This window comes from Copadichromis virginalis, linkage group LG14 (genome assembly GCF_057382275.1).
Source record: "Copadichromis virginalis isolate Kocher_CV1m ecotype Utaka linkage group LG14, C_Virginalis_male_GT1.1, whole genome shotgun sequence".
NCBI classification, from domain to species: Eukaryota; Metazoa; Chordata; class Actinopteri; order Cichliformes; family Cichlidae; genus Copadichromis; species Copadichromis virginalis.
The window spans coordinates 42,776,295-42,801,055 of NC_140631.1; the positions used below are offsets into that span (position 1 = coordinate 42,776,295).

General features: G+C 43.6%; 2 protein-coding genes and 2 non-coding genes across 4 annotated transcripts; all 4 read right to left on the bottom strand.

Moving 5' to 3' along the window:
• Positions 1 to 2,404: 2,404 nt before the first annotated feature.
• On the bottom strand, positions 2,405 to 2,477 carry trnak-uuu (transfer RNA lysine (anticodon UUU)). The gene has a single exon. It is a non-coding gene; the product is annotated as a tRNA-Lys (tRNA).
• A 9,762-nt stretch (positions 2,478 to 12,239) lies between these two features.
• On the bottom strand, positions 12,240 to 13,437 carry LOC146694767 (olfactory receptor 4S1-like). The gene has a single exon (XM_085478893.1). It carries the CDS (start codon positions 13,332 to 13,334, stop codon positions 12,399 to 12,401), a length of 936 nt encoding a protein of 311 aa, XP_085335019.1. The 5' UTR covers positions 13,335 to 13,437; the 3' UTR covers positions 12,240 to 12,398.
• A 5,762-nt stretch (positions 13,438 to 19,199) lies between these two features.
• LOC146694768 (olfactory receptor 4S1-like) lies at positions 19,200 to 20,397 on the bottom strand. Its single transcript, XM_085478894.1, has one exon. The coding sequence runs from the start codon at positions 20,292 to 20,294 to the stop codon at positions 19,359 to 19,361; it is 936 nt and encodes a 311-aa protein (XP_085335020.1). The 5' UTR covers positions 20,295 to 20,397; the 3' UTR covers positions 19,200 to 19,358.
• A 3,908-nt stretch (positions 20,398 to 24,305) lies between these two features.
• Positions 24,306 to 24,378, bottom strand: trnak-uuu (transfer RNA lysine (anticodon UUU)). The gene has a single exon. It is a non-coding gene; the product is annotated as a tRNA-Lys (tRNA).
• Between the last annotated feature and the right edge of the window lie 383 nt (positions 24,379 to 24,761).

Below are 24,761 nucleotides of genomic sequence, written 5' to 3' on the forward strand. Positions count from 1 at the left end.
GAACCATGAAGAAGCTGCTAGAAAAGCTGCAACCACCAAGTACCTGCAGAGGGTCAGGCAAGTCATGAGGACTAGCAACACCTACGCCCTGCCCGTGATTAGGTACCCTGCAGGCAATGCATACATAATACATTGCCTGCTAGCTACCATAACCAAGTGGCCGGCATAGTATACAGAAACATCTGTGCCGAGTACGGAATACAAATAGTGTGAGACATCGTGGTGGTAGAGAAACAGAAGAAGATGGCCATAGTGATAGAGGTAGCGGTTCCCAATGACAGCAACATCAGAAAGAAGGAACACGAGAAGCTGGAGAAATACCAAGAATCGGAGCACTATTTTACTTTATTTATACAGCACATTTAATAACAACGAAATGTTGACCAAAGTGCTGTACAAAGATTAAAAAATAATAATAATTACACAGTAACAAATAACAACTAACATCAATCAAAAATACCTGGTAAGTGATGACTAGTTGGATAGATAGGTAACTCTCATGCGGTGTTGAAAGCCAGTGAGAGTAAATTTGTCTTAAGATGGGGTTTGAAAAGACTGACGCTCGGGGCCTTTCTAATGTGGAGAGGTAAATGGCCTGTATTTGTATAGCGCTTTACTTAGTGCCTAAGTGCTTTACACATCAAGTCATCCACACATTCACACACTGGTGATGGCAGCTACATCATAGCCACAGCCACCCTGGGGCGCACTGACAGAGGCGAGGCTGCCGGACACTGGCGCCACCGGACCCTCTGACCACCACCAGTAGGCAACAGGTGAAATGTCTTCCCCAAGGACACAACGACTGAGACTGTCCGACCCGGGTTTCGAACCGGCAACCTTCCAATTACAAGACAAACTGCTAACTCTTGAGCCACGATCGTAAATCATTCCACATTTTCGGCGCCACAACTGCAAATGCCTGATCTCCTCTGTGAACCAGCCTCGACTTAGAAGTGACCAGGAGCGAGAGAACATTTGATCTTAGAGCTCTATGGTAAATGGTAAATGGCCTGTATTTATCTAGCGCTTTACTAGTCCCTAAGGACCCCAAAGCGCTTTACATATCCAGTCATCCACCCATTCACGCACACATTCACACACTGGTGATGGCAGCTACATTGTAGCCACAGCCACCCTGGGGCGCACTGACAGAGGCGAGGCTGCCGGACACTGGCGCCACCGGGCCCTCTGACCACCACCAGTAGGTATATACGGCTGCAGTCAATCAGACAGGTATTCTGGAGCCTGACCGTTCAGTGCACTAGGTGCGGTGACTCCCAAGCTAGGCGAGTGGCTCCAGCAGATCCCGGGAACAACATCGGAGATCTCTGTCCAGAAGAGCACAGTCCTGGGAACAGCTAAGATACTGCACAGGACCCTCAAGCTCCCAGGCCTCTGGTAGAGGACCCGAGCTTGAAGGATAAACCGCCTGCAGGGGCGTGCTGGGTGTTTTTTTTATTTGTTTTTCATATATATACGCTTTTCCAATTTTGACTCTGGAGAGTGGCACTCTGTGGGGACCGGAAGGAAGAACAGGAACAGTGAAGGGAGGAATTGTGGATTTTTAGGATGACAGCAGGCAACCGACTCCCACCCGGCAAGCAGAGGGAGCCACCGCAGGGGGGACTCATCCACAACCAATGGCAGTTACACCAGGGGTGACTCAGCCTCAATCAGTGGCAGCTACACCACAGGTGACCCAGTCCCAACCAGCAGCAGGGACTTCAGGGGTGTCCACGTCCCAACTAGTAGCTGGGACATCAAAAGGCAGCATCACAACACAGAGTGTGACCTTGCTTCCTCTTTTACACTTCAGCCCAGAAGGAGCTCTCAACGAAGCTCAACCTGAGGCTTCTAAGAGTGCAGACCAGGCAACAGCAGAACGTGTCAGCCAGAAAGTGGCAGCCCAGGATTCATGGACCATAGAGGAGGATATGCCTGGACTGGAGCTTGACAGTCAAGGTGAGGCAAAAGGCCTGTCAGAGGCCAAACATCGTTGACCTTAAGGAAAACCAGTGGCAGGGGGCGGTTGTAGGAAAAGTGCACACCAACCGGGAAGCCATGACAAAGCTAAAGGAGAAGGTGAAGGAACTAGAGGAGAGGATAGTAGAAGAAGGGATAGAGAGGTTGGAGGAAGAGATTAAGATGTCAGCAGCGAAGCGACGGAAACCACGAGTAGCGTTAACCCTGGGGGCTGAAGGCACCTCAGCAAAGTCTGATGTTTACCTGGTGGCACCCAGGAAGCATCGCTCTGGAAGGATTTTTGTGGGAGGAAGAGAGGAGAGACAGTCGATCTTTGAAAAGAACCCAGACTTTGCGGTCGCAAATTCCACAAAATGGGAGAGACATGTGATACACAGACTTCAGCTGGAGCAGGACGAGGCAAATGATCCAAAGGAGACACCTGGACAGGGACTTGAACCCTGGACCCTCAGATTAAAAGTCTGATGCTTTTCCATCTGAGCTACCCAGGCAACAAGACTCACGTCTTTGTCCTCTGGGCCACATATTGTCTTTCTTTTCTGTAAAAACTTGATCTCTTGTACTCTCATTTTACTGTAAGTACTGGTGAGGATTTGCAGTTAGATATTATTAAATCGTCATTTCAGACAAGAGCCAAGGGAAGGATTTGATTCTAGGGGAAACATCGCTAGGCTGTATTATGACGTGTGATCACCCAACCTACCAAGCCCTAGGTAAGCCAATGGTATTATGGGCGAGGCCTGGGAGCTTCTGGAGGAGGACCTTCTTCAAATTCCACCTCCACTTGATGAACAAGAAAAAGGAGTTAGAGGAGGCGCAGGGGCAGCTGCTGAAACTGCAACTGGTGGAGGCCAAAAACAAAGTAAACGAAAAGAAAAAAGAAAGTAAGGAGGGAGCTAAGAAAATGCTGGTGGCAAAGCCTCAGGGCGATCTTGGGCCTGACTGGCCAGATCTGAACCCAAATCTGTATCCCGATGACCGATGGCCCGCCAATGGACCAAGGCAAGGACGACCCGTGGGGAATTGGGGGGCCAGAATATCGCAGAGAGAGCGTGGTGGATACGGAAGGGGAGAATCAAGGGGTCGTGGTCTGGGGAGGACCTATGCTGGACCCAAACATGTGTTACAGGTGTGGAGAACAAGGACACTGGGCTCGACAGTGTCGTAAAGTGATACAACAAGAGCAATATTATCCAACCCAGGCACGTGGAGCCCAAAGAATGGGATATCAAGCTCCAAACCCAGGCATGGCGCCGGTGGCTCAGTATCCAGTGGCCGACTGGGGCTGGGGGGAGGAGCAGTACTGACGGGACCCACAGAGACCTGACAGCATGGGAATGGCAGATCCTATGTTGTCGATGACCGTGGAAGGCACAGAAATGACCTTTCTGGAGGACACTAGAGCGACTTACTCAACGCTGAGACAAAGACCAAGCAGCGCAATACTTTCCAATCACATGGTGAGTGTGGTGGGTTTCTCTGGGGTTCCAATGACTCTGCCAGTAACCGACCCAGCCCTGGCAGAGCTGGGAAAACAGACTTTGAAACACAGATATGTGGTGTCTCCTCACGTGCCTGTGAATCTGATGGGCAGGGACCTGCTCATTAAAGTAGGAGCCACTATCATGTGTTCGGCTGATGGACTAACAGTTACACTTGTGGAAGTGGAAGAAGGCATTTTAAGACAATATCAGCTGTGGAAACCTTGAAAGTTACAAAAATTACTTGTAACGCGTTACTGTAATCCGATTACTTTTTTCAGGTGGCACTTTCACTTCATTCTAGCTGCAAAAGCATGCAGTTTCCTGACAGCACTTTTTGGCACAGTGTACTCAGAGTTAGGCCTTTCTCATATTAAGCAATATAATCAGCATATAAACATTTAAGATAAAAATTTAAACCTCAACAGGAAGTAATCAGTAATTAATTACTGGTTACTTTTTTTAAGTAACTTGACCAACACTGTTTGTTAGAAGTGTTGGGCAAGTTACTTTGAAAAAGTAATTAATTATAGTTATAGTTACTTCTTCAAAAATGTAACTGAGTTAGTAACTGAGTTATAAGATTCTAAAAGTATTTAATTACTTTAAAGTAACTATTGACTTATATGTAACCGTCTGGGGGTCCAGGGTATAATTGGCCATTTTTAACCACTTTTGATGTTTCCTCTACATCTCACCTTTAAAAACTGTTTACTTTGCCTTGTTTGGTATCATTGTTTTCAGCACAACCTCACATGTCTGAATTTACAGTTATGTTTTCAGTTTGACATACTGTGTTAACACAATTGATCTAAAATTGGACAAAAAACATACAATCCAAGTACAAAAAGTAACAATTTTACTGTAACAACCACAAACATTTATTGAATCATATTTAATAACTTTAAATGCAAATCTAAATTGTCAATTTTAAAATCCTATGCACAAGTTTACATTTTACCCTTTTTTTAAATAACCATTTCAAACAGTTTACAGAACCATCAGCTGTTCTTCAATAAGATGCCACAAATTATTTGTGCCACTGCAAATATTTCTGTCGACTATAAAGGAAAGATCACAGCCTGATACCTGCAGGTCTAACAGCAGCAGGTGTGTCACTCCTGTTTCTACCTGGAGACAGCAGCCGCCTCATTGTTCTGACACACAACACAGAACTATCCACAACACTACACACTAACTACTAGAGATGGCACGATACCACTTTTTTATGTCCGATACCGATACCGATATCATAAATTTGGATATCTGCCGATACCGATATGAATCCGATATAGTGTTTTTTAATCAACAAAACTGTTTTTTAAATATCTTGCTGCATTTTGTATAAGTTCATACTCAAGTTTAAAACAACAACTACACTAAAGCTATTCTGTTATACCTGTATCCAAAAAAAATATTTCATAGTTCAGCAATACTGATCAATCTAATAAACTTAAACCTACACCATCCTCCCTATTCTGGTATTTTAAAGAGTACTTAGCATAAATATTAAGCAACCTAACTAATAGGGTTCCAACTCCCAGTAACAACAAAAATAAATAAATAAAAAATAGGGAACCACCCCTCACGCTCCACCTCATGATGCTTAATCAACGTAATCAACCTTAATTTGATGCAGTGTGAAAAAAAATGCACAGAAATCAATTATTTTTCAAGAAATATTAAATAGATTCAACATCTTTCTTCAACAAAATTGCAGACTGCACAGATGGTACCTTCCCAAAGGAAAAAGTACTATAGCTTACTAGGGTATATATATTAGACTTAATAGTCACTATATACAGTAATGGACTTCTATTCATTTTACATCAAATTAAAACTTTGGGTGTCAGATAATTATTTATTAAAAGCTAGACATTTTAAATGAGAATAAGAAAGAAAAGTATGTCTTTGTGCCCCCTTTTCCCTGTTCATGCCCTATCGGCCCCCCTGGCTAAACTTTGCTAGATCCGCCCCTGCACAGTTACCAGCGTCAGCTACGTAGAAAAAGATCCTGGAGTAGAAAGTAATATTAAATACATTCTAACAACAGCTGATCAAGCTTAAACGTGCTGCTGTTGTTCAGCCGCTGGTTTCCTCTTTCTGGTGCAAAGTGGGCCAAAAGCAAACAAGAGAGACGGACTCGCGACAGAAAAGCCGATCAGCTGATCATTAAGCAGTTTCATGATTGAAGTAGCAGCAAGAAGAGGCAGTCGTTTGTTAAGCTTAACGCAGGAATGCTTTACAAACATTCAGAGATGGACTTACACACTTGCTTTACTTCTCTCGGGATAACTTTGTCGGAGATGAAATGCCAGGTTGCTAGCGAAGCTCCACATGCTATCCAGACCACCGACAGGTCCCGCATGCCACAGCCGCTCTATCACGTGATGCATACTGCTCCGACGTGCTAACGTTCTGAGGTGAGTTACGGCGTGTTGCAAGTTTTGTGAGGTGCTTTCGTGATATTTAATGGATCGGATTACATTTTTTATTTTTCTCCGATATCCGATCCAGTAATTTAGGTCAGTATCGGACCGATACCGATACGTAATATCGGATCGGTCCATCTCTACTAACTACACAAGACAACACAATTAACTACACACTCCAAACACGCTAAACGTCACAAATCTCTCACATCTCAAAACTCTCTCTCTCTCTCTCCGTCACTCCTAAAACTTCCCCCTCTTACTAAACAACCAAATGTCATGTTGCCATAACATTTTTTGATTGGTCGACATGGTGCATTTTTCCACCAACACAAACGGGCTGTTTTTTGTTTCGTTTTTTTATTTTTTGCTCATAAGCAGAGAGGTCTCGCTGTGCTGTCCTTAGACAGTAAACGTGAAACTATTGAGGAAAAAACGCCACGTATATATTGTTTATCATGACTGGTTTTATGTGGCCTATCAACACAGTTTATAAACTGGTATATATCACCTTGTTGCTTTGTCATCTTGGTCATGTGATTGGCTTAATGTTTCAAGGAATATTTCAAGGATCAAAGATCTGATGTCTCAACAGGACCTGGAAAAACTAGTCCATGCATTCATCTTTAGTAGGCTTGATTACTGTAACAGCATCTTTACAGGTCTACCTAAAAAATCAGTCAGACAACTACAGCTCATTCAGAACTCTGCTGCTCGAGTCCTCACTAAGACCAAAAAAGTGGACCACATCAGTCCAGCTCTGAGGTCTTTACACTGGCTGCCTGTCCGTCAGAGGATAGACTTTAAAGTTCTGATGCTGGCCTATAAAGCTCTGAATGGTTTAGGACCAAAATACATCAATGACCTCCTGACCCAGTATGAACCTTCCAGATCCCTCAGGTCATCTGGATCCGGTCTTTTATCAGTTCCCAGAGTCAGAACCAGACACGGAGAAGCTGCATTCAGCTTTTATGCTCCTTATATCTGGAACAAACTCCCAGAAAGCCTCAGATCAGCTGAAACACTCAGTTTATTTAAATCCAGGTTGAAGACTCACCTGTTCTCAGCTGCATTTGAATAAAGCACCAAATCCACACTTTTGATCAAGGTCTTTTTATTGAATAAAGAATTGCTTCCAACAACAATTATGGCAATATTAACAAACAATCGTGCCCACCCACCCATCCAGAACAGCGTAACTAGAACCCAGCCAGAGAGGACAGAAGAAATAAAATAAAATAAGATAAAATTACAGACACAAAGTAAATACTAAAATAAATGAATGAACAACAGCAAGGGAGAAAAAAAAGAAGAAAAGGAAAAACCCCACTCGTACTTACATTAAACAATAGCATCCGGGCTTAATCTTTCAAAATAAGTAAGAAAAGGTCGCCATATGTCATATAACCTCCGAACTGAACCCTTCACAGTGTAGCGGATCTTTTCCAACTGAGTATAGTACATGACATCCTTAACCCATTGCCCATATACAGGTGGAAGTGGCTCTTTCCATTTCAATAATATCATTCTACGGGCCAAAAGAGTGCAGAAGGCCAGGAGATCAGAGCGTGATTTGGAATGACCAGCATCACAAGGCATCACCCAAAAATTGCTATAAATGGGCAGGGTGCAATTGGAACACCAAATATGTTGGACATGGTTTCAAATATGCTTTTCCAAAAGCTACCCAGTTTTGGACATGCCCAGAACATGTGAAACAGGGAAGCAGGCTCTTGTTTGCACCGGTCACATGTGGGGTCAAACCCATCCTTGATTTTGCTCAGTCTAGTTTTAGACCAATGGAGACGGTGAACAACTTTGAACTGAATCACCACATGCTTAAGGCAAATAGATGACGAGAAAATTCTATTGATTATCTTATGCCAAGTCTCATCTGTAATCTGTTGGCCAAGCTCGCTTCCCCATCGTTCCCTAAGTGATTGCAGTGTGGACAGCCCAAAATTACTCAACAGCTCATAAACGTCACTTATAACCCGCTTAGCATTTGGTTTAAAATCAAAAATATCATCCAGAAGGGATGGAGGTGAACAGGATGGAAAGCAGTCAGTATTAGAAGCAACAAAATTCCTGAGTTGTAGATACCTGAAAAAGTGTGACCGAGGAATCTTGAACTTGTTCACCAGCTGTTCAAATGAGGAGAAGATATTGTCTGTGAAAAGAGCAGTCATTGATGTTATTCCAAGTTTTGTCCATGTGTTGAATGCCTTGTCCGTTAAGGATGGGGAGAACATGCAATGCCTATGCGGTGGTGCATTAAGAGAGAGTCCGGTCTGTTTAAAGTGTCGTCTGAGCTGATACCATAATTTCAGGGAGTGGACAACAAGAGGATTCGCGGTGAAGCTGGAGATCGGTCCTGCCAGAGGTAATCTGGCACACAGCAAAGACATCAGGGAGGATTGACTCACCGATAGCCGCTCCAGTGTTACCCATGATGACGATGAATCATCATGGTCTTTTATCCAGTACAATAATGCTCTTATATTAGCTGCCCAGTAATAAAACAAAAAATTTGGGAGTGCTAAGCCTCCTGCGCTCCGCGGTCTTTGTAATACACTCTGTTTCAGCCTAGCTGGTTTTTTGTTCCAGATGAAGGAGGAGATTTGACTATTTAGATTATGAAAAAATGACTTGGTTAAGAAAATTGGAAGACACTGAAAAAGATACAGAAATTTAGGAAATATGGTCATCTTAATGATATTTAATCTACCACCCAGCGAAAGAGGCAAGGACTCCCACTTTCCAAAATCCTCCTTTAGTTTAGACAGTAAAGGAATATAATTAGTTTTATACAAGTTTCTATGATTCTGCGTAATCCAAATGCCCAAGTACTTGAATTTGTTACAGCTAAGCTTGAAAGGTGCTAAGACAGACGAGAGTTCCCCGGTTATTGTACCTAAAGGCATTGCCTCACTTTTCCCGAAATTCACCTTATACCCGGAAATTGTCCCGAATTCCTTGAGTATATCTAAAAGTTTAGGGATGCTATTTGAAGGGTTGGAAATAAACAAGAGCATGTCGTCGGCATAAAGAGAGACTTTATGCTCGATATCCCCACGACGTATTCCCTCAACCCCAACACAGTGTCTCACAGCAATGGCTAGCGGTTCAATTGCGATGGCGAAAAGGAGAGGTGACAAAGGGCACCCCTGTCGTGCGTCACGCTGAAGCTGAAAAAAGGGGGACAGACTATTGTTGGTCCGAATGGCCGCTACAGGGTCACAGTACAATACTTTTATCCAGGATACAAAATTGCTCCCGAAGCCAAATTTTTCAAGCGTATGGAAAAGAAAGTCCCATCTCACCCGATCAAACGCTTTCTCAGCATCAAGTGAAATAACAGTTTCCAATACATTACCTTCGACATGGCTATAGATTATATTTAACAAACGTCTAATATTGAAAAACGAGTACCTGTTTTTGATAAAGCCTGTCTGATCAGGTGAGATAATGGAGGGCAGGTGTTTCTCTAAGCGGCGGGCCAACACTTTAGCAAGGATTTTGGTGTCGGTGTTCAGCAGAGATATTGGACGGTATGAGCCACAATCTAAATGATCCTTATCCTTTTTTAGAATTAGGGAGATCACTGCCTGATGCATTGTTGGAGGCAGGGATTGTGAGAGGAAAGATTCTTCAAAAGTCGATTTTAACAATGGATTCAATTGGTTAGAAAACTTCTTAAAAAAATCGGAAGGATACCCGTCGGGGCCAGGTGATTTTCCAGACTGCATACTCCGTATGGCCATTTCAATTTCAGCATCAGAGATGGGCTCCTCCAAAGCAGCAGCCGCGTCGTCACCTAAGGAGGGGATATCAAGTTTCTCAAAGAAATTTTCTAGAGCCAGGTGATCCTTAGCTGGGGGGGGGGGAGCTGTATAAAGTCTGGTAGTATTTAAGAAAACTATTATTTATACCTTGGTTATCCGTGCACCTTCTTCCCTGGTCATTCCGGATCTCAGGGATAGCTTGATTGGCTGTTCTTTGTCGTAGCTGATGAGCTAGCAGCTTGCCTGTTTTTTCTCCATGTTCATACGAGTAGCTACGCAACTTCGAAATTAGACACTCAGCCTGTTTTGTAGATATAAGATTATATTCAGTTTGTAATTTCAGCCTACGTTTATATAATGCCAGATCAGGGGAATGGCTATATACAGCGTCTAGTTCGGTAATTTTGTCAGCTAGTTGAGAGAGTTGCTCAGTATCCCTCCTCTTTCTGTTCGCACAAAATGAGATTATCTGGCCTCTCAGATATGCTTTTAGGGATTCCCAGACAGTTGATGGTGATATCTCTGGAGTTTGATTGATAGCAAGAAAGAAATCTATTTGAGACCTAATATAATTAACAAACTCTTCGTCTGCTAGCAATACTGGGTTGAACCTCCATGGCCGATAATTAGAGTAGGCATTGGGAATACGCATTGAAAGAACAACAGGTGAATGATCTGAGATTACCATGGCCTTGTAATCACAGTCTGTCACCAAAGGGAGGAGTTTTTTGTCCAGAAAGAAATAGTCTATATGGGTATACGTTTTATGGACATTAGAGAAGAAAGAATATTGACTTGAATTTGGGTTACGAAATCTCCATACATCAGATAACCCGTAATTATGAAGAAAACGCTGTATAACGCGTGCCGATTTTGAAACGGGGGTGCTTTTGTGCGAGCTGCGGTCCCTAGCAGATAATGAGCAATTTAGGTCCCCACCAAAAATGATATTATGTGTTGCCATGTTGGGAAGCCGTGCAAAGACGTTAGCGAAAAAACTATGATCGTCCCAGTTAGGGGCATAGACATTCGCTAAAATCAAGGGGAAACCATATAAATGTCCTACAACTATAACAAAACGGCCTGCAGGGTGCTCATCTACCATTGTGGCTATAAATGGTAAAGTTTTGCTTATCAATATTGCTGTCCCCCGAGCTTTTGAGTTAAATTTAGAGTGATATATCTGGCCCACCCATCCAGACTTGATTCGAAGATGATCAGAGGTACGCAGATGTGTTTCCTGGAGAAACGCTATATCCGTTCTAAGTCGTTGTAAATGAGTAATAACTTTTTTCCGCTTGACCGGATGGTTGAGTGATTTTACATTCCAGCTTACAAAATTTACCACCCGATCACTAAATGATCGCGCTGTACTCATCTCTGTTCAAATAGTAAGATATGAAGGCTCCAAATGCACGACACGCATAGGAGAAGAGGAAAGAGAGGGGAGGAAGAAAAGAGGGGGGAAAAAAAAGAAAAAAGAAATAAATTAAAAAAAACAAAACAAACAGTGATAAGTAAAATAAACATATCTGGCTGAAGCCCAAACCAAAAAACACAATGAGCAATTACACCAGATCGAACATGGTGACTGCCAAACCCCCTGCAAACAGATCCACACATACAGCCTAGTGCTTGTTTGGGTCACTAAAAGCCAAATCCTTAGGCTCCCGCTGGCCGCTTGACATAACATATCATATTTCTTTCTTTGCAAGCTCCTTTGATCATATATACATCGACATCCAGACAAAGTACAGAATTTATCTAAACCTAAAGGTATAATAATATAATGTTATAATGTTACATCTGTGGGATGATTACTGGTAATTTTTTCTCTAATGATAAAAATGTTATTAGTGAAGAAGTTCATGAAGTCATTACTAGTTAATGTTAAAGGGATGGTTGGCTCAACAGAGCTCTGACTGTTTGTCAGCCTGGCTACAGAGCTGAAGAGAAACCTGGGGTTGTTCTTATTTCCTTCAATCAGTGATGAATAGTAAGATGTTCTGGCTTTGCGGAGGGCTTTCTTATAAAGCAACAAACTATTTCTCCAGGCTAAATGATGATCCTCTAAATTTGTGACTCTCCAGCTTACGAGTCATCTGCTTTAGGCTACGTGTCTGAGAATTATACCACGGAGTCAGGTACTTCTGATTTGAGGTTTTCATAGGAGCTACAGTATCCAGAGTTAGTCTGTGTGGTATCACAGTACTGGATACTGAAGAGAAGTTGATGAGCAGCGTTCATACATAAGTGTCGCTGCCCTCTAGTGACGGCAGTATGAAGGGCAGCAGTCACACTAAAAGTGTGTGTGCTGCAGGGTGCCCAACGTGGCTGGGATGGTGCTTTTCATGTGGATTTCATAACATTTTTTCATCCAGTTTCATTGCAGCCGGTGTGAGTACAACGGTTTAAAGGTGGGAAGTAACAAGGAGTTTTAGCATTTACTAGAATCTAACCAATCTTTACACAGATTCCTTTAAACAAATGAAAGGAACAGAGTGATCATTCTTTGACCCTTCGAGCACAGGACACTAAAACAATGAAACATAAACTTTAACTTAAAGTACTAAGAACCAAAAGTGACATTTTAGGATTGGACTTTATTAGTTTTAACTGAATTCTATCCACATATTTTGGTTGACTTGAACAGAAGATTAGAAAATAACTTCATCTTCCTATGTTTTCTTCATGTTTGATTTCATTAACATGGCTTAGTTTTTCCTGAATGTCCCAGTCCGGTGGGTGAACCTGTGGACCATCCTGGACCTGATCTGCTGCAGGTTCAAGCCATAGATGATGGGATTGACGAGGGGTGGGACCACCAGGAACTGAGCAGCTAATGCATTCTGCAGGGCCTTCATTGTACTGCCGCCGCTGTAACGAGAGTACATGGTATCAAACATCAGTGAGGTGGTGAAGACCAGCAGTGTAATGAGGTGTGGCAGACACGTCTGCATGAATTTCCTGCGGTCGGCTTGAGATCTGATGGCAGCTCGTATCAGGTGGACGTACGACACCATGATTAGTGCAGTCTGTGACAGGTGTGAAAATATCAACATGAACGCATAGATATTGTTGAGGGTCGAGTCAGAGCATGACAGTTTGACCACCTCCCAGTTAGTGCAGAATATCTTGGGGATGTGGCGTCCGCAGAGCGGCAGCCTGGCGGTCAGGACGGTGCCCACGGCCGTTTCAAAAACTGAGAAGCACCAGGTGAGCATCAGAAGCTGGGCTACCTTCTGAGCTGTCATCAGCATCCGGTACTGCAGTGGTTTGCAGATGGCGATGTAGCGGTCATACGCCATGACAGTGAGACTGGTACACTCAGAGAAAATATAACTATAAGTGACAAACATCTGCCCCAAACAGGCCGTGTACGTGATGACATAAGAGTTGGTCAGAAGGTCATGAAGCAGCTTTGGGTAGAAACTCGAAGCTCCACAGATCTCATTAAAACAAAGGCTGCACAAGAAGATGTAGATCGGCTCGTGGAGCGTTTTATCCAGGCTGATGGTGATGATGAGGGTCAGGTTTACAGACACGGTGAAGAGGTACGACATCAGAGCGAAGGCAAAGTAGATCTGACGGTTTGTCAGCGAGTCGTTCAGACCCTGAAGCACAAACACAATTTCAAAGTTATTCTCCATCCTGTAACGAGCTGCTAAAGGATCATCAACTCTTCATCATGTCAGAGTTTAAACACAAGCTGCACCGAGTCTGTATTCAGTTCAAAACTATTCTTTAAACAGAGTAACCATAGAAAAACATAAATTCAATCTTAAGGGAGGCAAGGAAAACAAAACTCAATGAATCGCACAGTGAAGGATGGGAACTTGTACTTGTTTCACTTCAGAAAGACTAAACAGAGTTCACATTGAGGAGCTCATCCTGTACAAAAGTGAACCACAGTGACATAAAAGAGATCAACATTTAACCTCCGTTCTTCATGTTTTCTGACATTTTCATTCAGATCTGCTTTAGACGCTTAAAGAAGCTCTTACATAAAGAAAAAAGGCTCGACAAAGAGAAGACATGATCTCAGGTGCCACCTTACCATCAGGCATAGAAACTTAAAGCACATGAGGACCTAATCTCAGTTTTTAATGTTTTCTTTTTCTAATCAAACAAACAAACAAAAAGATCCAGCTGAGGTGGAATACACAATTATAATTTTAACATCTGCAGAAAAAACTTATTTAATTGCTGTGATTTCAAAGGGGAAAAAACTACTTTTAATCCTATGAGTAATTTATATACAAAGTTCTTTCTATTTCAACTGTCGGGTTGCAAAACAGGGAATCAGCAATTAAAACTGCACACAGCATTTCTGTCTTTACCTCTCAACATAAAAAGTCATTAATTAAGACAATCAACAGTATACAGATGAGTTTCTTTAAACATCATAAGCTTGCAGCATGAGGAAAAGAAGCACTTTACATCTGTGCAATGAAGCTGGACTCAGCAACTCATTTAATAAACAGCAGAAACCGTCTGAGGCTCTGTCAGTCTGCTCTCACTGAGGCAGACTCTGTTACACCCTTAACTGTGAAACAGTCAAACAGAGAGTGAGAGTGAGTGAGAAAAACAACTCCAGGTCATCAGCACAGATTCCTCATCAACAAGAGCAAGTCAAATGACAGCAGCAGTCATCCTGTAAGAGGGACAACAAACATCAGCTTCACAGAGCAGTGTGAAGGTGTCTGTGATCCACACGGGAAGCTGCTCTTCTACACCTGACAAAAGGACGGACAGGTGGAGAGAGAAATCTGCTGACGCCACGCCCTCCCCTCATGAACATGCCCAATAATAGAAAAACAGTATTGTTAAATTCTGGGCAGCCAACTGTTCAACTGGGGCCCAAAAACTTTTATAGTAAAAATGAAGTATTTAGAGTTTATTCTTGCAGATTCCAGGAAGGAATCAGTATAAGATTACTAGCAACCACCACAACTGGCTTCATTAAATGTGGACAAGTACTCTGATTCCCTCTCAAATGAAGGAACACCTTACCCTGTCTCTAAGGAAGAGGACAGCCCACAAGTTGCATCACCTGAACCCTGTTGTATGCCACGAGTGAACAAGACATCAATTCACTGATCCACACCACCAGGATACACAGCAATGACATCGGAAACAAAGAAATTCTTCCTGGCACGGCGTAGGATCTCCACACAATCCTGGTAGTAATGAAGCTTGGCTATGATGGCCCGCGGGTTACCACCCGGCCTTCTCGGGGCCAGACTCCTGTGTGAGCGGTCGACAATAACATCTTTTTCCATACCCAGTGCTTCACGGAGTAGCGCGGATACGGCCGTGGTGGAGCTCGAATCCGGGCCCTCCGGGACCCCTATGATACGGATATTAGATCTCCGCATCCTGCCTTCCATGTCATCGCATTTATCCTTCAGGTCAGATAGCTCCTTCCTCAAAGTCTTCACTGTAGATTGCAAGGTGACCACCTCATCGCTCCACATTGACAGCCCGTCCTCCACTTCTTTCACCGTGGCCTTAACTCCATCCATTTCAGCGCGCGCTGCCGCCATATTGTTAGCAATCTCATTTCTCACTTCTTGCACGTCAGCCCTAATGTTATCAAAATCTTCTTTCAGTGCATTCCTGAGTTCTTCTTTTAATGCCACGCTGATATCGTCTTTGATGGATTGAAGAAGCTCCAATTTCAGGGCATCAGTGTCCACAAGGCGCCTATCGCTCCGCTGAGCCCGTTCCTCAATGGTCGCTGAGCCGGGCGCCGCCCTTGGGCTACCATTGGTATCCTCGCCCGAGGATGTGCCGGGCCTAGCCGCTGTTCCTCCGGTGTACTTGTATTTCCTTAGGTTAGATGCCATTTTGTCTCGAATGAAGCTTTAATACAGTGTATAAAACTGTTAGCTTCCCCTGTGTTATAAAATGAGGCTTCGTAGGTTGAAAAAAAAAAACTATTTCTGAAATTCGGTCAGCGGGAGCCTTCAGAAACACGTCCTACTCCATTGCCGGCTCGCTAGCGCCCCCCCAAATCCACACTTTTAAGCTTAAATTTCAAAACTTACATTAACTACTGATTTTATCTACTGTTCTGATTTTATCTGTTTTGATTTTATATACTGTTTTGTTTGTTTGTTTGTTTATTTGTTAATTTGTTTGTTTGTTTGTTTGCTTGTTTTAATCAATTTTAAATCCTGCTTTTTAATTGTTTTTGTTTCTAATGTCTCTGTAAAGCACTTTGAATCACCTTGTTGTTGAATTGTGCTATACAAATAAATTTGCCTTGCCTTGCCTTGCCTTACCACGGCTACTTTATTCTTCCTCAGTCAAACAGCAGCACTGGTGCGATTGTTTTGCCCCCTGAGCTCCAGGTGTTGTGCCAAAAAGTGATTGTCAGCCAGAAAGTGATTGCCGCTGTAGCGCCCAGATTACTTACAGCTACTTCCGTGCAACTAATATAACCTGCGGTAAGCTGAAGACAGCTTCAACCGCCTGTTTGTTGAAAAATAGTAACGCGACCGCATTTTCTTGTTAGTAACGGTAACGGGGTTGTAATGATAGAAATAGAAATTAGTTAGATTACTCGTTACTGAAAAAAGCAACGCCGTTAGTAACGCTGTTATTCCCATCACTGATTGTCACTGTGTCAGAGTCGCATCATCACAGACGAACATAATCTGTTGAAAATTAAACACTGCTGTGCAGCCAACAATGCCAACCCTGGCAGTCGATGTTGAACAGAAATGAATGAAGCCTGAACCAACGTGTTGTTGGTGGAAAAATACAAGCAACTTTCTTACTGAGGCAGGCAGCCAGCTGAAGCATCACACATGCTTAACATGTGCTCAGCCTTCAGACACTGTTTCTTCGTGAATGTGAATTAATTTTAGTCGAGGTTTACTTTGTAGAGACACAACAGACAGCTCGGGTGGACTCATCTGGAGTCCAGCTCTGACATCTGACATTGTTCTTGTTGAATGTGCAGTTAGTTTTCATTCAGACATGAAATGACAGATTCCTTTCTTTCTTATTTTAATAGAGGATTTTTAAATTTAACAACACACAAGTATTCATACAGAGGACAATCACAAACCAAAACCCACAACATCTCTAATATTTGATTTTTATTTCAGCGTGAACTAGAATCACCCCACCTGCTAATGATTTATTTTCTAATGTGGACCACAAGAATGAAGCTCTTGAAACTGTTTTGTTTGAATAGAGATGAAAAGAACAGCGAAACGTTACAGCTGCAGTGACCGTCAGCATGCTGCATGTGTTTCAGGCACTTCCTGTAGGCAGGGTTGGGGCTCACTGGCTGCTACATACACTGGATGATATGGCAATGACCCTGTTGCCACTAGGTGGCACTGTGACTGTAACTGAATACTGGCGGGTAGCTGTGCTCAGGCTGGGACTCGCATGCAATGGGGTCATCTGAACAATTTATTATACACAGCAACTTAAAATTTCATATCTAAATATCAAAATTTGCCACAGTTCCCATGACACACCTCCATCACAGCATGAAGAGGTCGGCACATCAGACTCTTCATAGTCTTCTGAAAACTGATCTGTTACAACTCAAGCAGGAGTTTGTTAAAATGTATCTTGATGGACAGAAATATGCAGAGAAATATTTAAATTTTAATTTTAATTTTAATTTTAATTGACCCTAACCCACCCGGGGGATTAATAAAGTTTTATTTTATCGAATCTAATAACTTTAATCTCAGCCAAACCGATTTACTCACGAACAAATAAAACACTGAAAAAAGCCCAACAATAACATTTTTAGGTTGTCTAAGTGAGTTATATATCACGTTTAACCTGAGTAGTGAAAGTCCGCGATGATCTGAACATGATGTGCCGGGAGTTGTGCCGTTCTCGGCGGCTCCAGTGACCCTCGAGCTCCCGGCTAGCTATCAAGCTGGTGGGTAACAGACGTCTCCGAAAACGTCGAAGCACTTTTGCAAATATGCGATATCTTGATAAACCGAGCAGATATTTGATGTTTACACAGCTACTTTCTCGCCTGAAAATATGTTAAAAGTTTATTTTGTGACCCAGAAAGATTAATAAGAGTAATTTTAAAACTTAGTAGCGGCCGCCATCGTTGGAAACTGGAGTTTGGCTGGGCCGCGCTATGAATTCTGGGATATGGTGGGCCACGAAGGACACACCCGACCCATCCTTCAAATTCGGGGAAAATGAGGACGCATTTGTCGGCTGCATTCGGAGGAGTCTACGAATTTGGACAGCCTTCGGCGCGTCGCTGTGACGTAATCGGTCTACAAATGCGGCCTCAGGAGGAAGCAGCCCATGAATTTGGACACGACCATGGAGAAAAACATGCCTAGTGCTCCCAGGACTCGTGATACGGCAGGACCGTCATAAAAGCATGTGAGGTCATCACCGCAGCAAACAGTAAGAACAAAGTGGAACTTATCGGCAGATATTTCCAGTGAGTGCACTTATAACTATGTGACTGAAATAGAAGGAGACTTTTGGACATGAATTTTTTGTTAAATGGGGTGTTCGTAAGTCAGGGTTCCACTTTATATATATAGCCAATCATTAGAGATAGGTTGATCATATTTAAGATCGAAGCATTAATTAATGGCAGGACTTCTTTGAGCAGTTTTGTAGGAATGGGGTCTAAAAGACACGTTGATGGTTTGGAGGAAGTAATTATTGAAGCTAACTCAGAAAGATCAATTGGAGAAAAAGAGTCTAACTTAACATCAATGGTACTAAGAGTAGCTGTAGATAATATTACATCTGTGGGATGATTACTGGTAATTTTTTCTCTAATGATAAAAATGTTATTTGTGAAGAAGTTCATGAAGTCATTACTAGTTAATGTTAAAGGGATGGTTGGCTCAAAAGAGCTCTGACTGTTTGTCAGCCTGGCTACAGAGCTGAAGAGAAACCTGGGGTTGTTCTTATTTTCTTCAATCAGTGATGAATAGTAAGATGTTCTGGCTTTGCGGAGGGCTTTCTTATAAAGCAGCAAACTATTTCTCCAGGCTAAATGATGATCCTCTAAATTTGTGACTCTCCAGCTTACGAGTCATCTGCTTTAGGCTACGTGTCTGAGAATTATACCACGGAGTCAGGTACTTCTGATTTGAGGTTTTCATAGGAGCTACAGTATCCAGAGTTAGTCTGTGTGGTATCACAGTACTGGATACTGAAGAGAAGTTGATGAGCAGCGTTCATACATAAGTGTCGCTGCCCTCTAGTGACGGCAGTATGAAGGGCAGCAGTCACACTAAAAGTGTGTGTGCTGCAGGGTGCCCAACGTGGCTGGGATGGTGCTTTTCATGTGGATTTCATAACATTTTTTCATCCAGTTTCATTGCAGCCGGTGTGAGTACAACGGTTTAAAGGTGGGAAGTAACAAGGAGTTTTAGCATTTACTAGAATCTAACCAATCTTTACACAGATTCCTTTAAACAAATGAAAGGAACAGAGTGATCATTCTTTGACCCTTCGAGCACAGGACACTAAAACAATGAAACATAAACTTTAACTTAAAGTACTAAGAACCAAAAGTGACATTTTAGGATTGGACTTTATTAGTTTTAACTGAATTCTATCCACATATTTTGGTTGACTTGAACAGAAGATTAGAAAATAACTTCATCTTCCTATGTTTTCTTCATGTTTGATTTCATTAACATGGCTTAGTTTTTCCTGAATGTCCCAGTCCGGTGGGTGAACCTGTGGACCATCCTGGACCTGATCTGCTGCAGGTTCAAGCCATAGATGATGGGATTGACGAGGGGTGGGACCACCAGGAACTGAGCAGCTAATGCATTCTGCAGGGCCTTCATTGTACTGCCGCCGCTGTAACGAGAGTACATGGTATCAAACATCAGTGAGGTGGTGAAGACCAGCAGTGTAATGAGGTGTGGCAGACACGTCTGCATGAATTTCCTGCGGTCGGCTTGAGATCTGATGGCAGCTCGTATCAGGTGGACGTACGACACCATGATTAGTGCAGTCTGTGACAGGTGTGAAAATATCAACATGAACGCATAGATATTGTTGAGGGTCGAGTCAGAGCATGACAGTTTGACCACCTCCCAGTTAGTGCAGAATATCTTGGGGATGTGGCGTCCGCAGAGCGGCAGCCTGGCGGTCAGGACGGTGCCCACGGCCGTTTCAAAAACTGAGAAGCACCAGGTGAGCATCAGAAGCTGGGCTACCTTCTGAGCTGTCATCAGCATCCGGTACTGCAGTGGTTTGCAGATGGCGATGTAGCGGTCATACGCCATGACAGTGAGACTGGTACACTCAGAGAAAATATAACTATAAGTGACAAACATCTGCCCCAAACAGGCCGTGTACGTGATGACATAAGAGTTGGTCAGAAGGTCATGAAGCAGCTTTGGGTAGAAACTCGAAGCTCCACAGATCTCATTAAAACAAAGGCTGCACAAGAAGATGTAGATCGGCTCGTGGAGCGTTTTATCCAGGCTGATGGTGATGATGAGGGTCAGGTTTACAGACACGGTGAAGAGGTACGACATCAGAGCGAAGGCAAAGTAGATCTGACGGTTTGTCAGCGAGTCGTTCAGACCCTGAAGCACAAACACAATTTCAAAGTTATTCTCCATCCTGTAACGAGCTGCTAAAGGATCATCAACTCTTCATCATGTCAGAGTTTAAACACAAGCTGCACCGAGTCTGTATTCAGTTCAAAACTATTCTTTAAACAGAGTAACCATAGAAAAACATAAATTCAATCTTAAGGGAGGCAAGGAAAACAAAACTCAATGAATCGCACAGTGAAGGATGGGAACTTGTACTTGTTTCACTTCAGAAAGACTAAACAGAGTTCACATTGAGGAGCTCATCCTGTACAAAAGTGAACCACAGTGACATAAAAGAGATCAACATTTAACCTCCGTTCTTCATGTTTTCTGACATTTTCATTCAGATCTGCTTTAGACGCTTAAAGAAGCTCTTACATAAAGAAAAAAGGCTCGACAAAGAGAAGACATGATCTCAGGTGCCACCTTACCATCAGGCATAGAAACTTAAAGCACATGAGGACCTAATCTCAGTTTTTAATGTTTTCTTTTTCTAATCAAACAAACAAACAAAAAGATCCAGCTGAGGTGGAATACACAATTATAATTTTAACATCTGCAGAAAAAACTTATTTAATTGCTGTGATTTCAAAGGGGAAAAAACTACTTTTAATCCTATGAGTAATTTATATACAAAGTTCTTTCTATTTCAACTGTCGGGTTGCAAAACAGGGAATCAGCAATTAAAACTGCACACAGCATTTCTGTCTTTACCTCTCAACATAAAAAGTCATTAATTAAGACAATCAACAGTATACAGATGAGTTTCTTTAAACATCATAAGCTTGCAGCATGAGGAAAAGAAGCACTTTACATCTGTGCAATGAAGCTGGACTCAGCAACTCATTTAATAAACAGCAGAAACCGTCTGAGGCTCTGTCAGTCTGCTCTCACTGAGGCAGACTCTGTTACACCCTTAACTGTGAAACAGTCAACCTGAGAGTGAGAGTGAGTGAGAAAAACAACTCCAGGTCATCAGCACAGATTCCTCATCAACAAGAGCAAGTCAAATGACAGCAGCAGTCATCCTGTAAGAGGGACAACAAACATCAGCTTCACAGAGCAGTGTGAAGGTGTCTGTGATCCACACGGGAAGCTGCTCTTCTACACCTGACAAAAGGACGGACAGGTGGAGAGAGAAATCTGCTGACGCCACGCCCTCCCCTCATGAACATGCCCAATAATAGAAAAACAGTATTGTTAAATTCTGGGCAGCCAACTGTTCAACTGGGGCCCAAAAACTTTTATAGTAAAAATGAAGTATTTAGAGTTTATTCTTGCAGATTCCAGGAAGGAATCAGTATAAGATTACTAGCAACCACCACAACTGGCTTCATTAAATGTGGACAAGTACTCTGATTCCCTCTCAAATGAAGGAACACCTTACCCTGTCTCTAAGGAAGAGGACAGCCCACAAGTTGCATCACCTGAACCCTGTTGTATGCCAAGAGTGAACAAGACATCAATTCACTGATCCACACCACCAGGATACACAGCAATGACATCGGAAATGATAAAAAAGTGAGGGAAGGTAGTCAGAACTGAGGGAATCAAACTACTAGAAACACTTAGAAGGCAACATTGCAGACATAGAGGACAGCTACAAGTAGCTGGGGCTCCCACAGGCAAATGGGAACCATGAAGAAGCTGCTAGAAAAGCTGCAACCACCAAGTACCTGCAGAGGGTCAGGCAAGTCATGAGGACTAGCAACACCTACGCCCTGCCCGTGATTAGGTACCCTGCAGGCAATGCATACATAATACATTGCCTGCTAGCTACCATAACCAAGTGGCCGGCATAGTATACAGAAACATCTGTGCCGAGTACGGAATACAAATAGTGTGAGACATCGTGGTGGTAGAGAAACAGAAGAAGATGGCCATAGTGATAGAGGTAGCGGTTCCCAATGACAGCAACATCAGAAAGAAGGAACACGAGAAGCTGGAGAAATACCAAGAATCGGAGCACTATTTTACTTTATTTATACAGCACATTTAATAACAACGAAATGTTGACCAAAGTGCTGTACAAAGATTAAAAAATAATAATAATTACACAGTAACAAATAACAACTAACATCAATCAAAAATACCTGGTAAGTGATGACTAGTTGGATAGATAGGTAACTCTCATGCGGTGTTGAAAGCCAGTGAGAGTAAATTTGTCTTAAGATGGGGTTTGAAAAGACTGACGCTCGGGGCCTTTCTAATGTGGAGAGGTAAATGGCCTGTATTTGTATAGCGCTTTACTTAGTGCCTAAGTGCTTTACACATCAAGTCATCCACACATTCACACACTGGTGATGGCAGCTACATCATAGCCACAGCCACCCTGGGGCGCACTGACAGAGGCGAGGCTGCCGGACACTGGCGCCACCGGACCCTCTGACCACCACCAGTAGGCAACAGGTGAAATGTCTTCCCCAAGGACACAACGACTGAGACTGTCCAACCCGGGTTTCGAACCGGCAACCTTCCAATTACAAGACAAACTGCTAACTCTTGAGCCACGATCGTAAATCATTCCACATTTTCGGCGCCACAACTGCAAATGCCTGATCTCCTCTGTGAACCAGCCTCGACTTAGAAGTGACCAGGAGCGAGAGAACATTTGATCTTAGAGCTCTATGGTAAATGGTAAATGGCCTGTATTTATATAGCGCTTTACTAGTCCCTAAGGACCCCAAAGCGCTTTACATATCCAGTCATCCACCCATTCACGCACACATTCACACACTGGTGATGGCAAGCTACATTGTAGCCACAGCCACCCTGGGGCGCGCTGACAGAGGCGAGGCTGCCGGACACTGGCGCCACCGGGCCCTCTGACCACCACCAGTAGGTATATACGGCTGCAGTCAATCAGACAGGTATTCTGGAGCCTGACCGTTCAGTGCACTAGGTGCGGTGACTCCCAAGCTAGGCGAGTGGCTCCAGCAGATCCCGGGAACAACATCGGAGATCTCTGTCCAGAAGAGCGCAGTCCTGGGAACAGCTAAGATACTGCACAGGACCCTCAAGCTCCCAGGCCTCTGGTAGAGGACCCGAGCTTGAAGGATAAACCGCCCGCAGGGGCGCGCTGGGTGTTTTTTTTATTTGTTTTTCATATATATACGCTTTTCCAATTTTGACTCTGGAGAGTGGCACTCTGTGGGGACCGGAAGGAAGAACAGGAACAGTGAAGGGAGGAATTGTGGATTTTTAGGATGACAGCAGGCAACCGACTCCCACCCGGCAAGCAGAGGGAGCCACCGCAGGGGGGACTCATCCACAACCAATGGCAGTTACACCAGGGGTGACTCAGCCTCAATCAGTGGCAGCTACACCACAGGTGACCCAGTCCCAACCAGCAGCAGGGACTTCAGGGGTGTCCACGTCCCAACTAGTAGCTGGGACATCAAAAGGCAGCATCACAACACAGAGTGTGACCTTGCTTCCTCTTTTACACTTCAGCCCAGAAGGAGCTCTGAACGAAGCTCAACCTGAGGCTTCTAAGAGTGCAGACCAGGCAACAGCAGAATGTGTCAGCCAGAAAGTGGCAGCCCAGGATTCATGGACCATAGAGGAGGATACGCCTGGACTGGAGCTTGACAGTCAAGGTGAGGCAAAAGGCCTGTCAGAGGCCAAACATCGTTGACCTTAAGGAAAACCAGTGGCAGGGGGCGGTTGTAGGAAAAGTGCACACCAACCGGGAAGCCATGACAAAGCTAAAGGAGAAGGTGAAGGAACTAGAGGAGAGGATAGTAGAAGAAGGGATAGAGAGGTTGGAGGAAGAGATTAAGATGTCAGCAGCGAAGCGACGGAAACCACGAGTAGCGTTAACCCTGGGGGCTGAAGGCACCTCAGCAAAGTCTGATGTTTACCTGGCCCCCAGGAAGCATCGCTCTGGAAGGATTTTTGTGGGAGGAAGAGAGGAGAGACAGTCGATCTTTGAAAAGAACCCAGACTTTGCGGTCGCAAATTCCACAAAATGGGAGAGACATGTGATACACAGACTTCAGCTGGAGCAGGACGAGGCGAATGATCCAAAGGAGACACCTGGACAGGGACTTGAACCCTGGACCCTCAGATTAAAAGTCTGATGCTTTTCCATCTGAGCTACCCAGGCAACAAGACTCACGTCTTTGTCCTCTGGGCCACATATTGTCTTTCTTTTCTGTAAAAACGTGATCTCTTGTACTCTCATTTTACTGTAAGTACTGGTGAGGATTTGCAGTTAGATATTATTAAATCGTCATTTCAGACAAGAGCCAAGGGAAGGATTTGATTCTAGGGGAAACATCGCTAGGCTGTATTATGACGTGTGATCACCCAACCTACCAAGCCCTAGGTAAACCAATGGTATTATGGGCGAGGCCTGGGAGCTTCTGGAGGAGGACCTTCTTCAAATTCCACCTCCACTTGATGAACAAGAAAAAGGAGTTAGAGGAGGCGCAGGGGCAGCTGCTGAAACTGCAACTGGTGGAGGCCAAAAACAAAGTAAACGAAAAG

Bases quoted from the DNA above. Each gene is read 5' to 3' on its own strand.
- LOC146694767 (XM_085478893.1), bottom strand. From the start codon at position 13,334: ATGGAGAATAACTTTGAAATTGTGTTTGTGCTTCAGGGTCTGAACGAC.
- LOC146694768 (XM_085478894.1), bottom strand. From the start codon at position 20,294: ATGGAGAATAACTTTGAAATTGTGTTTGTGCTTCAGGGTCTGAACGAC.